The sequence below is a fragment of the Macaca fascicularis genome, chromosome 5 (assembly GCF_037993035.2).
Source record: "Macaca fascicularis isolate 582-1 chromosome 5, T2T-MFA8v1.1".
In the NCBI taxonomy this organism is placed as follows: domain Eukaryota; kingdom Metazoa; phylum Chordata; class Mammalia; order Primates; family Cercopithecidae; genus Macaca; species Macaca fascicularis.
The window spans coordinates 14,784,642-14,801,348 of NC_088379.1; the positions used below are offsets into that span (position 1 = coordinate 14,784,642).

The 16,707-nt window shown below is 37.1% G+C and overlaps 1 protein-coding gene across 4 annotated transcripts in view; it reads right to left on the reverse strand.

Moving 5' to 3' along the window:
- The window catches only part of FBXL5 (F-box and leucine rich repeat protein 5), a 46,597-nt gene that overhangs the window by 24,150 nt on the left and 5,740 nt on the right, over positions 1-16,707 (reverse strand). For 2 of the 4 annotated variants that reach the window (XM_065544801.2, XM_005554506.5), the window contains exons 2-4: positions 6,862-7,077; positions 2,873-2,968; positions 583-769 (exon numbers count right to left, since the gene is read on the reverse strand). In XM_065544801.2, the coding sequence (XP_065400873.1) occupies positions 583-769; positions 2,873-2,968; positions 6,862-6,996 (418 nt within the window). In that variant the 5' untranslated portion in view covers positions 6,997-7,077. The remainder of the gene's footprint in view (positions 1-582; positions 770-2,872; positions 2,969-6,861; positions 7,078-16,707) is intronic. The other 2 variants (XM_045392164.3, XM_045392165.3) reach the window with 2 other exon arrangements.

Below are 16,707 nucleotides of genomic sequence, written 5' to 3' on the forward strand. Positions count from 1 at the left end.
TTATTTGCCTTTCTCATCTGTATTTTCAGAGTAACAACACAGAAAAACTCTGCCTCTAGTACTTGTTCCTCTGAATATTACTGGATACAAGCTGAAAAAATGATACACAGGAAAGGATGAAAATAAATTATAAACATAACTGATTTTGAAAACCAATGAAAAAACACAAGGAAAGAGAAAAGCAGCCACTATGGTCAATAAAGCTCAGGAAGCAGGATGATACCACAAAAGTGCTCTGTGTAATGGTAGTTTTCAACAATTTTGACTGCTCAGTTTTGAGCAGGCCAGTGCTCTGTACTGGTAGTTTTCAATAATTTGGATTCACTCATATATAAATTCATTCAAGAAACACTACACTGAATACGTCCCAAGTATATGTTAAATTATCATACACAACACTGAATTCTAAAATGAGAACCATTGTCTTCAATTAAATTGATACATGAAAATAACGCCTTTAACTGACCACAGTACAGGCCTAACTTAAATTATTCCTCAACCAAAATCTACAATTCATATCAGTAAGATGTCAATGACCTTATAACTAATAAATTGTTCTTTATCTATATATATGAATCTCACCTTTATCTGACTTTTCATCCACAGAATATTTAAAATATTTCTGTCGCTCTTCAGCATGATTCCATAGGCTAAGACCTCTAAGGAGTTCTGCAGTGTCCTTCTGAGAGCAGTGTTGTGCAATCACTTTCTTTTTAATATCCTTAAGCTCTTCATAGGTAAAATATTCCATTAACATAGGCTGAAAAACCTAAATTAAACAAAATATTCATGAGGAAAGATGCTTAATTCGTGTTGTTTCACTCTACACCCTTTTAAATTATTAACAGCTCAAATGTCGTATTATGATCATATATCTCAAAAAGATAAAAATTGTAGTTGTTACCACTGAGTTAGTTTATCTAAAAATTGCAGAGAAAAGTACATCAAGAAGATCCTGGCCAGGCGCAGTGGCTCACGCCTGTAATCCCAGCACTTTGGGAAGCCAAGGCGGGTAGGTTCCCTGAGGTCAGGAGTTCAAGACCAACCTGACCAACATAGAGAAACCCTGTCTCTACTAAAAATACAAAATTAGCCGGGCATAGTGGCGCATGCCTATAATCCCAGCTACTCGAGAGGTTGAGGCAGGACAATCGCTTGAACCCAGGAGGCAGAGGTTGCGGCAAGCCGATACTGTGCCATTGCACTCCAGCCTGGGCAACAAGAGCAAAACTCCATCTCAAAGAAAATAAATAAATAAAATAAATCCCTCTTGTTATGGTTTCTCCAGTTAATAAATCAATCCCAAACTATTTTAAAGTATGAGGACCAGAAGGCTTTCCCTTTATAGAATCTGTCAAACACTCTTAATCATTCTGTTAGATGTTTAGGTCAGTTAACTGCCTTCTGGTACTAGAGTAACCGAACTCCACCCAAACTGGGCCTCTGCCTCACATGAGAATGGTTCCCAGTGTATTGGAACCATAAAAGTCAGAACTCTACTGAAACACTTAACTTTTCAATACTGTTTCTGGATTTTAGAAATGTTCCCTCAAATCCTTATTTTACAACAGTGGTTCCTATAAGAATTATCCATGGAGATTTCTTCTGCTAAACAGATGCTTAGTCCCAACCTCCAATTTACAGAATTAGAATCTTTAGAGGTTGGAAACAAGGCTTTTTTTGTTTTGTTTTCACTTCCACAGATAATTGTGATGGGTATCATACAGTTCAAAAACACTGGTCAGTCTACTAATTCAGTGGTTTCAACACTGGCTGTATATTACAATGAGTTGGGGGGCCCTGAAAAAATACCCAAGTCAATGCATGTCCTCTGATTTAACTCTGATGTAATTTGTCTGGAAAGGGCTTAAAATACTGTTGGGGTTTCTTTTGTTTGTTTAAATATCAATTTGATTATAAGGTGAAGCTATAGTTGAGAATCTCTACAATAACTGACTTACAGTTGAACAGGTATTCAGTTCCTCATAAAATCATTTATCTATTTCTAACTCTGATATTCATCCCAAATTAGAGACAGAAGAAAAAGGGAAAACGTTTTGCCCATTCATTCAATGATACCCTAATACATGTATAGTAGGCTTAAGACTAATAAATGTCTTTGTTTGTTTGTTTGGAGACATGGTCTTGCTCTATTACCCAGGCTGAAGTACCACGGTGCAATCACGGCTCATTGCAGTCTCAACTTCTTGGGCTCAAGCAATCCTCTCACCTCAAGCTCCCAAGTAGCTGGGATGACAGGCACATGCCATCATGCCCAGCTGATTTTTTAAATTTTTAGCAGAGATGAGGTCTCGCTATTTTTCCCAGGCTGGTCTTGAACTTATGAGCTCAAGCAATCCTCCCTCCTGCCTCAGCTTCCCAAAGTGCTGGGATTATAGATGTGAACCACCATGTCCAGTCAAGGCTAATAAATTTAAAACCACCATTTAAATACTAAAGTACACTACTGGAAAAAAAAAAAAAAACAAAACTTAAAAAAATCTTTAAACACAGCATGAAAATGTAAAAAAAAATTTAGAAGTTTAAAGAATCCTCTAAAGGTTCTGGAAAGACATTAGGGTAGCATAAGTTATTAACATTTAAGACAGAGCCATTTACAAAAAAGAAAATTATTTCCTGAGTAAATTAATTAAATCATCTATTCAATGAAAAGCAACAACCTTTCTGAGAAAACAAAACAAATGTTTTTTTTTTCCCCCTTGGGTTTTCTTCAGTTCCCAAAAAGAACTGGGTTCTTCTCTCCATCAACCAGACACATCTTCCTATGCATTATTTTGAAGATCCTCTGAAGCAAAATAGTATTTTAAGAATGTTATAAATCTAAATCACAAGAGGGAAAAAGTATGCTTACCTCCTCTTCCTCTTTCATGTGAGGAAGAAAATCTCTTGTAAAAGCCTCCAATCTCTCTTTCAGTTGTTTTGCATAATTTAACTGTTCATATTCATTCTGGAAACCAAAAAAAAATACATTTTTATAAAAGTTTTGCTTCATTAATTATGTCTGGTCCCAGGAAGGCAGTTTAAAATGTGACATAAAACCTCTGGAAAAAAAAAAATAGAGAAATTGCAAAGTGGTTTCTCTACTTTTAGCATAAAAGATGCCGTAAAACAGTAAGCTTTGGATTACTTTAGTAATGTATGTAACCCTATATTTTTAAAATATCACAAAAAGCCTAAAAATAGCAAGTATCTGCCCATAACTTCTATTGATTTGATTTCTAATCATATATTTATATAATTTATAAATGTCAGTTGTCTTAATGTATCTCCAAGCCTAATGGACTGTATCATTACGGAATCCCTTTATGGTCATCTAGTGTCTCCTCCACTAAAAAATTCAGAATATAGTTGACCCTTGAACAACACAGGTTTGAACTGTGCGGGTTCACTTAAATACCAATTTTCTTCTGCCTCTCCCACCCCTGCAACAGCAAGACCAACCTCACCTCTTCTTCCTCCTCAGCCTACTCAATGTGAGGACAATGAGGATAAAGACATTTATGATGATCCACTTCCACTTAATAAATAGTGAATATATTTTTTCTTCCATATGATGTTCTTAGTAACATTTTCTTTTCTCTAGCTTACCTTATTGTAAAAATCCAGTATATATATATATTACATACAATATATGAAATAATTGTTAATCGTTTTATGTTATCGGTAAGGCTTCCAGTCAACAGTAGCAGGCTATAAGTTTTGAGAGATTCAAAAGTTATACATGGATTTTTAACAGCACAGGGTGTTGGCAACCCTAATCCCCATGTTGTTCAATGGTCAACTGTACCTGTTAACATTATGCTTCTGGGCGCAGTGGGTCACACCTGTAATCCCAACACTTTGGGAGGCAGAGGCAGGTGGATCACCTGATGTCAGGAGTTCAAGACCAGCCTGCTCAATGCAGCGAAACCCATCTCTACTAAAAATATAAAAATTAGCTGGGTATAATGATGGGCACCTGTAATCCCAGCTATCCGGGAGGCTGAGGCAGGGAGAATTGCTTGAACCTGAGAGAAGGAGGTTGCCATGAGCCGAGATTACACCACTGCACCTCAGCATGGGTGACACAGCAAGACTCTGTCTCAAAAAAAAAAATTTTACTTGATGTAAGGTCATATATATCAATATCAACACTTCTAAAGGCAAGGTACTCACTGTATCTTGAAGCAAATCATTCTAATTCTGGGCAATTCTAAGGAACTATAAAGTTCTTCCTCATAACCTAGAATTACATTTTCCCACTTCTATATCAGCCCTCTCAAAGCATGTAGGAAATTTACAAAATAATGAAAACTTTTTTTTTTTTGGGGGACAAGTCTTGCTCTGTCGCCCAGGCTGGAATGCGGTGGCACAATCTCAGCTTGCGGCAAGCTGAGGTTCAAGCTATTCTCCCATCTAGCCTCCTGAGTGGCTGGGACTACAGGTGCACATCACAACTCCCAGCTAATTTTTTTGGTATTTTTAGTAGAGATGGGGTTTCATCACGTTGGCCAGGCTGGTCTCGAACTCCTGACCTCAAGTGATCTGCACGCCTCAGCCTCCCAAAGTGCTGGAATTACAGGGATGAGCCACCATGCCCAGCCTATGAAAACTTAAAATATGAAAATATTTCATCTCTGTTAAGTCCTCTCTGGTCTCTTTTTCCAGAACTAATTTATTCAACTGCTTCCCAATATTCAATCCAATGTCTTATTCTCTTATGACTTTACACATTTTCCCTAAGCGTATCCACATGGCTTCCATTCCTACTTATATGCTAATAATAACTATCAAATTTGATTTTTCATACTGGGTCACTCTTCTGACCATGAAATTCATCTTTATCACCTCCTATTCATAAATGCCCATCTGGATACACAAGCAGTTCAAACCTAATATGTCAAGAATGAATCTTTTTATTTCCTGACCCTCTTCTATATGCTCTAGAAAGTCAGGCTGAATCCTCATTTTTATTTCTTTTCTTTCCTCCTCCCTTTAAATATAATCACTATATTCTATCAATTTTATTTCCTACATAACTCTCAAGTCTGATCCCCTCCCCTTTATTTCCACTAGTCATAACTATAGTTCAGATCTTATTGAAGGTGCATTCATGTGGCAATACATAATATGATAAAAAATTTGAAGAATATAAAAGAATATTCAATAAAAAAGTAAATCTCCCTTCTATTAATATTACTATCTAGTACCCTACCCCTACCAAACCTCCCACACCTCCCCACCAAGTAGCTACTGAGTATTCTTCCAGAAACTATTAGAATAATGTTTAATAATGGTCTTCCACCTTTAGTCTTTTATCTTTAATCCATCCTCCCTAACCTGCAGAACAGCCTTTCCAGAACATAAATCTCTAGGTGAAGAGTATATGATGGCTTAAAAGAGCTATAACTTAAGCTTACGCTTCACCAAGCCAGAAGGGAAATAACTGAGATCAAATTTCAAAATCCTATAATATATAAATGTAATTAAGAAGAAAGTCTCTCTACATCATTATCCTAAACTATACCCAGTAACGTCTTTGGCTCACTGCAACCTCCACCTCCCAGGTTCAAGCAATTCTCCTGCCTCAGCTGGGATTATAGGCGCCTGCCACTATGTCTGGCTAATTTTTATATTTTTAGGAGAGAAAGGTTTTCACTATGTTGGCCAGGCTGGTCTAGAACTCCTGACCTCAAGTGATCCACTAGCCTCGGCCTCCCAAAGTGCTGGGACTACAGGTGTGAGCCACTGCACACTGCACCTGGCTGGCATTCAATTCTAAAACAAGTACAATTTACAAAATTAAAGTGTTTATTCATTCTAAGTAATAATTATACCTTTGGTCACCATTAACTGGATTGATAGCTTTCCTTTAATAATTCAGCAAATGTTAACAGAATGTAAAAATTTTCTAATTAAAACTTCAACTTAGAAAAACAGCTTTAAGACTTGGTGAGTAGTATTCATTATAAAATTTTATTAAACAATAATAAAGAGGTAACTGATAAAGACTCTCATCAAACCTGAATCAGGCTCCTCTGGGCCCTCTTCTCAACTTAGGCCTGACCTTATACTCTGTTCTTGTCCTGCTTAGTCCAGTTTTAGCAAAAATCCTGCTGAATTGGTTTAGTGAAAATCTCTCAGTCTTAGTATCTGATCACTCTCTACATTTGATCAAACTACTCATCCTTCAATATGTTATTATCCTCCTGCCTTCAGCAAGAATTTTATAGTTAGTCTAGCAAGAATCCCCTTGGCCTTGATGTTTCCTCAGTAGTTTTCCACCCACTCTTCCCACTTTGCCACTTGGATATAAATCCCTACTTGTCCTTACTGTATTCAATGTTGGGCCTGATCTCTCTCTCCACTATTGCAAACTCCCCACTGCAGTAGTTCTTTTTAAATAGTCTTCCTTGCCATCTTTAACAAGTGACAAAACAATTTTTTTTTTTTTTTGAGACAGAGTCTCGCTCTATCGCCCAGGCTGGAGTACAGTGGCACGATCTTGGCTCATTGCAAGCTCTGCCTCCCGGGTTCACGCCATTCTCCTGCCTCAGCCTCCCGAGTAGCCAGGACTACAGGCACCTGCCACCACCATGCCCAGCTAATTTTTTGCATTTTTAGTAGAGATGGGGCTTCACCGTGTTAGCCAGGATCCAGGATGGTCTCAATCTCCTGACCTCGTGATCCGCCCGCCTCGGCCTCCCAAAGTGCTGGGATTACAGGTGTGAGCCACCGTGCCCGGCAATAATTTTTTTTATCATTACATCATTTACTATAAAACAGTGACAAGTTTTGCCAATGACATACCAGAAGATGGCACAAGTTTTGACAGTTAAATATCCATTTTTGCAAACTTACCTTAACATTCTTCAGTCCCTTTTCAAAGAGGCTAAGCATCTCAGAGAGTTTATTGTCAGAATGTACATTATAAATGGTCTGGCTGCGTTGTTGAAGCAAACCAATAATGTATTCATTTTCAATCTGCTCATGCATTTTGAACTCCTTGAAAGTAGCATACAAAGACTGCAGAAGAGCACGGAAATCGTTGTTGTTGGAAAAATTGGTTTTAGAAAGCTGAATAAAAATTTAAAAAGAAAAGTGTAATAAATACGTGCAAATATGCACAAATAAAAAATATTCAAATACATCCCTATTCACTTTTGCACACAGCATGATACTTCCCTTACACTTGGTTAAAGTACAAATAAAGGAAATTCATAAATTAACAAGTTATAATAGTATATTAAAAAGTACACTAGGCCAGGAAGATGTTGGTTTGCTGTCTGGAGGGCTTGGTGATACAGAAAAACGATACGTGCACAAATCATCGTTTCTTTAAATAGAAGAGATTAAACCACGCCCCTTCTAAACCTAAAATTTCATTACTCTATATGTATGCTAAATACAGGCAGGCAGATATTTTAAAGAGGGAAACTTGATTTGGTTAAATACAACAAGTAGATGAAAGGGGAAAAGCTACTAACACCATACCTCCTAGACTTGCTTTCTAAAGTATCTAGTATTCCTAAAATGGAACATAATCTAAGCTTATTGCCTGTCATCAGCTGGAATGACAGTCTGATGACACAGCATCAAAACAGATGACATACAAGCTCCTAAAACAAAATTATTCGTACTATACATAACAGAATTAACTATCTTCTATAAAAGGTAGTATGGATTATGCATTTTAAGAGTCACTTACAGTGAACCAGTTCTAAAGTCAGATTCTCTAGGATGGGATACCGGTTCTACCATTATTTAACTGTGCAACCCTGGGTAAGTTACTTTTTTTTCTTTTTTCTTTTTTTTTTTTTTTTTTTGAGATGGAGTCTTGCTCTGTCGCCCAGGCTAGAATGCAGTGGTATGGTCTCGGCTCACTGCAGAGTCTGCCTCCCAAGTTCAAGCGATTCTCCTGCCTCAGCCTCCCAAGTAGCTGGGATTACAGGTGCCCACCACCGCGACTGGCTAATTTTTGTATTTTTTAGTAGAGACAGGGTTTAACCATCTTGGCCAGGCTGGTCTTGAACTCCTGACCTCATGATCCACCCGTCTCGGCCTCCCAAAGTGCTGGATTACAGGCAGGAGCCACCACGCCTGGCCTACTTTTGTTAATGTGTTAGTTTAACCTTGATGTTAAATGGGTATAATAAAACATCTGTATTTCACATGGTTGTTGGTACTCAATAAACATTAGCTATTATCATTTTGAAAATTAAATATTCATTTTTTATAAAGTCATACATTTTTTACTCTATACAAATATTTACTGAGTAGCTATTATGAGGTAAACACTGTTCTTCGGTACTTGGGATATATCAATGAACAAAACAAAGATTTCTTGCCTTTATGGAGTTTCCATTCCAGTGAAGGCAAATAAGACAATGAACAGTTAACTGCAATACACAAGTAAATCATCTAGAGCAAGAATTGGCAACTTTTCTATAAAAGGACAGATAACAAATGTTTTAACTTTTGCAGGCCATGTGGTCCGTAGCAATTATTTAACTCAGCAGTTGTAGCACAAAAGTAGTCATAGACAATATGTAAATGAATGACTGTAGTTATATTTTCATAAAACTTTATAAACACTGAAATTCAAAATTATATGTTTTTCACATGTCACAAAATACTACTCTTCTTTTGATTTTTTCCAACTATTTAAAAATGTAAAAGTGATGCTTGGCTCTTAAGCCACACAAAAAACACAGGTAAGACAGATTTGGTTAAATACATATTATAGATTTTTTTTTTAAATCATAAGAAATGCCACACAAGATTACAATAAAATTCATTAGTGGCTAATCTCTACAAACATTATCATGTATCATTTTTTGGGGAAAAAAAAAAGCAAACTTAAAAATAGCCTTAGTAGAAGCAGGACACAAATCAAAAGAAACCATTAACGCTAGGTATTATTTTTTTAATGGCAAAAAGTAAACACAGTCAGCCTCCGTGGGGATACAGAAACCACAGGTTCAACCAACTGTGGATTGTAAAAGGCTGGGCATGGTGTCTCACACCTGTAATCCCAGTACTTTCAGACGCTGAGGTGAGTGGATTTCCTGAGGTCAGGAGTTCGAGACCAGCCTGACCAACATGGTGAAACGCTGTTTCTACTAAAAACACAAAAATTAGCAGGGAGTGGTGGTGTATGCCTGTAGTCCCAGCTACTCGGGAGGCTGAGACAGCAGAATCACTTGAACCCAGGAGGCGGAGGTTGCAGTGAGCCGAGATCATGCCACTGCACTCCAGCCCGGGCAACAAAGCAAGACTCCTTCTCAAAAAAAAAAAAAAAAAAGAAAGAAAAGAAAATATTGAAAAAAATAAAAAGTAAAAATAACAATAAAAAACAATATAACAACTATATGCATAGGATTTTCACTGTATTATGTATTATAAGTAATCTAAAGATGATTTAAATCATACGGGAAGACGTGTAAGTTACATGCAAGTACTATGCTATTTTATATAAGGGACTTGAGCATCCATGGAGTTTGGTATCCATGGGTGTCCTGAAAACAATCTCCCACAAAATAGGAGGATATCAAAGGAAGACTGTAAGGCCCTAACATGAGTTAAGAAAAATAATATCTTAAAAGACATACAGGGAATTTTGCATATATTCTCATTAGACTATTAGAAATTCTTTTAGATCTAATAACACACTAAGGTAAAGATTTGTTTCGTGCCACAAACTGACAGCCAAATTAACTATAGTAACTATATAAAGAGATTCTAAACTACAGAGAGAATCTATATCCAGCTAATCTAGCACAGTAGTTAAAAGCACTGACTCTGGGGCAAGATTGCCTAGGTGTAATCCATTCTGCCAGCAAGTCATTACATTTCTTTGTACCTCAGTTTCTTCATCTGTAAAACAGGGCTAATAATATTAACTACCTCACAGAGTTCTTGTGAGAATTTTTTTGAGACAGGGTCTTGCTCTGTTGCCCAGGCTGCAGTGCAGTGGCATGATCATAACTCACTGCAACCTCGAACTCCTGGGCTCAAGTGATCCTCCTGCTGGCCTCAGCCTCCCGAATAGCTGGAACTACAGGTGTGGTGTGCACCACACCTAGTTACTCCTTTATCTTTTAGAGATGGGGTCTCACTATGTTGCCCAAGCTGGTCTTAAAAGTCCTGGCTTCAAGTGATCCTCCTGGCTCAGCATCCTGAGTTGCTGAGATTATAGGCACAAGCCACTGCACCTGGCTACCTGTGACAATTTAATAATATAAAGAACACAGAATATAAACACTACCTAGGCATCTGCAAGCCTTACTTAGTAGGCTTTTCCGTTATTAATTCTGTATTCAGACTAAAATAAAATATCATTACAAAGAAACTAGTACAGCCATTATGGAAAACAGTATGGAAATTCCTCAAAAAATCAAAAATGTAATTTTCATAAGTTCCAGCAATCCCATTCCTGAGTATATGTTCAAAGTAAATAAAATTCAGATCTCTAAGAGATATCTGCACTCCCATGTTCAATGCAGTATTATTCATAATAGCCAAGATATGGAGCCAATTGGAGTGCTTGACCACAAATGGGTAAAGAAAATGTGATATATACAACAAAATATCATTCAGTCATAAAAAAGGAAATCCTGTCATTTGCAACAACACAGATGAACCTGGAAAACAGCTAAGTGAAATAAGCCAGATACGGAGAGACAAATAATGTATGATCTCACTATATATGGAATCTAAAGTAGAATTCATAGAAGCAGAGAGTATGAAAGATGGTTGTCAGGGAGCAGGGGATGGAGAAAATGGGGGATGCCGAACAAAGAACACTAACTTTCAGTTCTAAGATGAGTATGTTCTGGGGATATAAAGTACAGTACAATGACTATAGCTAATAATACTGTATTATGTACTTGAAATTTGCTGAGAGTACATCTTCTGTGTCCTTACCACTCCCACACAAAGGGTAATTATTTGTGGTGATGGATGTGTTAATTTGATTTTGGTAATCATTATACAATGTACATGTATATCAAACCATCGCATTGTACACCTTGAATATATACAATTTTTATTTGTCAATTATACCTCAATAAAGCTGGGAAAAAATGATCAACAGATTAACAGATCAAGTTAAATTCTTGGTGGAGAATATAAAATATTTTGTACAACAGGTTGAGGAAATAAGATTTTTATCTACATTAAATCCTCAACATGTTTGTTGATTTGATGAAGTGAAAACAAAGCCAAAAAAAAAAAAAAAGAGCAACAGACAGAAAAGTCCTTAAAGATACTACCCAACTCAGTTTTTCTCCATATGAAAAGTGCAAATTTTTTTTTGTTTGTTTGTTTGTTTTGTTTTGTTTTTTGAGACGGAGTCTCACGCTGTTGCCCAGGCTGGAGTGCAGTGGCGCGATGAAAAGTGCAAATGTTTTTAACCTGGTACCTAAAGTTAGTAAATTTAGCAGTTAAAAGAATAACCAGGGCCGGCACGGTGGTTCACACCTGTAATCCCAGCACTTTGGAAGGCCAAGGCGTGTGGATCACGAGGTCGAGAGATCTAGGCCAACATGGTGAAACCCCATCTCTACTAAAACTACAAAAATTAGCTGGACATGGTGGCACACGCCTGTAGTCCCAGGTACTCGAGAGGCTGAGGCAGAAGAATGGCTTGAACCTGGGAGGCAGAGGTTGCAGTGAGCCAAGATCACACCACCACACTCCAGCCTGGAGACAGAGCGAGACTACGTCTCAAAAAAAAAAAAAAAAAGAACCAGAATATACCAGAATATACACATTCTAACTTTTTTGACATCTGTTTATATGAATAGTTTTTAAAATTGTTTGCCTTCACATACACACTTTATAGAGGAAAAAAACCTGGACACTAATAATTTCTGGGACATACTGAAGCCAAAGATATGTGAGAAATTACCCTAGTGTTGTTATATATTTAATTATTAAAACAATCTAAAGAGTAGGTATTAAAATCCTCATTTTATAGTCTAACAAACAGGCTCAGGAAAAAAACTTACCCCACATCATACAACTAGTAAACAACAAAACCAAGACCAAGTCCCTAAAACTCTAACATCTATGGCTTTTCTACAGATACAACGTTAGTCCCATTAATAAAGCTATCTTTTCAGATCCAAGAGAGTAAATTGTTAGAAAGAACATTTGCTCCAAAGCAACAGTTCTCACCAAGGCAGTAATTTTGCCACCCCCCTACCCATCCCCCAGAGATAAAAGGCAAAATCTGGAGGCAGTTTTGGTTGTCACCACTGGAAATGTACTACTGACACCTAGTGGATAAAAGTCAAGGATGGTGGCTAAACAGCCTACAAGGCACAGGATAGCCCCCATAAAAAAGACGCATCTACCTCAAAACGTCAACAGTGCTTTGGTTCAGAAATGTTGCTCTAGAAAACTGTTTTTCAAACACTGTTAACCATGACCTTTAGTATGAAATATAGTGTAATCCAGATTCACACCCATCACAAACACTCAAACAAATTTCAGGGAACAGTATTTCCCTCTCTAATCTGTGATGTACTCTAATACTTACTTTTCCATTTAAATTTTTAATGCTGTTCCTGACCCACAAAAGAAATTTATGACCTACTACTAATAGGTCACAGGTCACATTTTGAAGAGCACTCTTCTACAGTAAAATATAAAGGTTCCTAGTGACCTATAAAGTTACATACTCTGATGCCTCACAAATTCAACAAAGAACTTACATATATAAAAGGACACACATAATTAACAAATAGTAACATGGTACCTTCCACATTTTAAAAGGATTTATAACTGATTTTCTTTTTTTTTTTTTTTTTTTTTTGAGACAGCGTCTTGCTCTGTCGCCCAGGTTGGATTGCAATGGCATAATCTCAGCTCGCTGCAATCTCTGCCTCCTGGATTCCAGCAATTCTGCCTTAGCCTCCCCTGTAGCTGGGATTACAGGACCCCGCCACCACGCCTGGCTAATTTTTGTATTTTTTGTAGAGACGAGGTTTCACCATTCTGGCCAGGCTGGTCTTGAACTCCTGACTTCATGATCCACCTGCCCTGGCCTCCCAAAGTGCTGGGATACAGGCATAAGCCACTGCGCCCAACCTATAACTGACTTTCTGTCTCAAACATTCTACAGTGATAAATCAAGTATTACAGCCTGGTTTCAAACTGATTCTCAAAAGTGGTATGTCACTTAAAGACAATACGGCACATTCAAAAATAGATAAGAAAATGGCAGCCAGGAGCGGTGGCTCAAGCCTGTAATCCCAGCACTTTGGGAGGCCGAGATGGGTGGATCACGAGGTCAGGAGATCGAGACCATCCTGGCTAACACAGTGAAACCCCGTCTCTACTAAAAAATACAGAAAACTAGCCAGGCGAGGTGGCGGGCTCCTGTACTCCCAGCTACTCGGGAGGCTGAGGCAGGAGAATGGCGTAAACCCGGGAGGCGGAGCTTGCAGTGAGCTGAGATCCGGCCACTGCACTCCAGCCTGGGCGACAGAGCGAGACTCTGTCTCAAAAAAAAAAAAAGAAAATGGCATAACAAAAACACCAATATTATTCACCCAAATACATTTTTACTTTGTCTACTCACTCAGACAATGCTTTAATTTAATCAAGGGAGACTTATACTTAGTGAAGAAACCTTAGTAAGTATCTGATCAAATTTACAGATGGAAAAAATGACCCACAGGTAAACTGTTCTGCATAAAAATCATAGAGCTCCCAATAAGTAGCCGAACTAGTAAGGTAATGCAAAACCCATGGGCTTCTGAAGGGGAAAAAAAATCCTAAGATTAAAATTGAGGCTCTACTAATTACTAGTTGAATGAGTTGGGTAAGTTACTTAACCACTAAAGCTGTTTCCTCAACTTTAAATGAAGGATAATATTTGTCTTACATAGTTCTTGTGAAGATTAAAAGAAACAATGTAGACATGTAGTAAGAACTCATTAAATTCCCTTTTACTTCTTCCACAGCTCTCAATTCAATATTTTCTCCACTAAGCCAATCTTCTCAAATGCCAGTCAATAAATTGTTACAGGTATGCAGAAAAAGGGGTGGGGGGGCCGGGAGGTGGGGAAGGAAAACTGACCATAAAGTTATACTCACTCATTTTTTTAAAAAAAGAATATATTCAAATTACTCTACGTTTCTTCCCACCTAAGAGTTTTGGGTGACAAAATGTCCTATATGTATAAATAAATGTATAAATATATTAAATCCTTTAATAAAAGTAAATAGCACTTTTAATACCCTTACCTGAAAAATTTGGGCACGCCTTAAGGCTTCCATTACTTGAGTTTTTAATAACTGGTTTATATATAAGCCTGGGAATCTCTGAACTAACCACATCCTTACAACCACAGCCTACTCTTCCCTCAGAAATCAATTCAAAGAGACCACTCCTGACACTTTAATGTGGAACTGACCACCTAACTCCCTTTGCTCCCACTATACCGTGTTTGGATTTCCATCCTAGCATAGATGTTATTACATACTGGACTGTAAACTTTTTGAGAGTAGAGACCACATGTCACATTGCCAACGTCTTTCTGTAGTACAAGCTACTACAGGGTAGATGGTAGAAACTCCAATGCTCACTGACAGAATTAATGGCGTTAACCTTGGAGAACTGGAGAAAAGACTGATAAACTGAAGTAAAATGGAAAAAGGATGTCATTCAATATAAATATTTACTAACATCATCCCAGTTTGAAAGGTCAGTGAATTAGCAGATTTTTTAGCACATTGTTCCCCAAAAAATAAACTACTATGATTTAATATAAAGAAAATTAAACTAGGAATCCTAACAATGACTTGGGTTTCCATCCGGATCTACCACTAGCTGCTTATGTAACCTTGGCCTAGCTAATCTAGGCCTGTAAGTCCCCAGCAATAAAACAGAAATACTTTGTCTTTACATAACTCAAAGCACTGTTGTCTGGATAACAAAGGTGAAAATCCTTTCCATAAAACTTTTTACAAATGTAAAAAGAAATCTATGGGCAAAGTATTAAATCAGGTATTAGACAGCAATATTTAAAATGGTCTAAGACATACATCTGTCAGCTTTTGAAAATTTGTTTTATTTTCTCATCCTATTCAACTTTCTACCTAAAAAATAAGTAGACTAAGATAACTTTGGAACACATTATACTAACTAGTTTAAGCATATAAGTGGTTTACTTGATGCTAGCAAATAAATGGATGCTTCTAAAATACATTGTACTTGAGAAGTTCAGTATTGAAAATAGTAACTGACTTCTTTATAATAACTGGGCATTCAGAGCCCAAATTTGGACTACAGTACAGTGAAATAACTATTTTGTACCTTTTTAGTTTGAGCATAAAAACTAGTTCTCATTTTGTATAGTTTTATTGTAAACTGTGTTCAATGGGATATCCTTGGTCTATACAACCAAAGGATAATGGCAAAACGTGAGATGATAAATGAATAAAAACAAACAAGGTACTCTTCCTTTAATTCCTTTAAGATTACTGAGCCATTACAAAATAATTATTTTCCACTCTAGCTCCCAAAGGACATCCTAAGAGAGATTTCCATTGGCTATCATTATCAAGAAGAAATCTGGATGTAAAATTCCTATGCAGTTTTTTTTTTCCCTAAATCTCCTCGGTCTCAGTTCAGAAAATTGGACTTTTAATCTTCTTCATAAACATATACAACAATCTCATTAACTATATCTAATTAATTCAGAATTAGTAATAATTTTGACTTACACTATGTCAAATTGAAAATGCTTTATTAAACTAGTTATGCAAATAGGAACATTACTGAAAAGAATCTTACTTGACTCAGATATTTTGTAAAAAAGCAACTGCATTTTCAAAATTTGTTCAAATATTCTCAACCACCAGGAAGAGACACAGAAAAAGAGTGACTAACTTGTTGAAAATTTTAAAATAAGGCTGGTGAGCGTAGTCTGCAAGTAAATTAAATTGTGATTATTTTGGGAGGTCACAATCATCTGGAAATCGATGAAAGCTACAAACCCCCTAGGAAAATGGGCACATGCACAAAATTCTCCATATAATTTCAGTTGATCGTAGGCTACCTCTCCACAGTTTAAACTGGAGAGAAAACTTGGATTCTGTTAGTCTCAACTTCCACTTTCGATTTTTGAGACCAATTTTTTTCTTTCCTGCTATTAAAGAATGTTGTCTGAATGAACCAAATTCAAAAGCCAGAGAGGATAAAAACACAACAATACTGCTAACTAAAAAATTCAGGGATATACCCTTTCCATTAATGGCTTAACCATTCCTCATGCTTCTCCTAGATAAGTGGTTCTCACCCTCAGCTGCATACTGCACTCAACTGGAGAGCTTTAATCATCTATAACTGATGTCTGGGTGAAATCCTAATTTTAGTCACATAAACATCAGGATTTCTAATAGTTTTTAGGTTAAGGCTAATAAGCATCCGAGGTTGCAAACCACTGTCCTAGACAGTCCTGGTGTTTCCAACTACGTGTGAACTGGGTATTTCTAAATTTTCAGAATGGAGGGAGGGAGAAGATGGAGTGCTAAGATTTGAAATTCAACGTCACTGCTTTAAATTGCTGGTCTTGAGTGTGGCCTAGCAGTGAACACCCTGGGCATTCTCCAATCGCCTGGCTTAACTATGAAACACCCCTCTTTTCTGTAGACAATGGTTCTGCATAATGCTATGCAATTTCTGAGAATTCC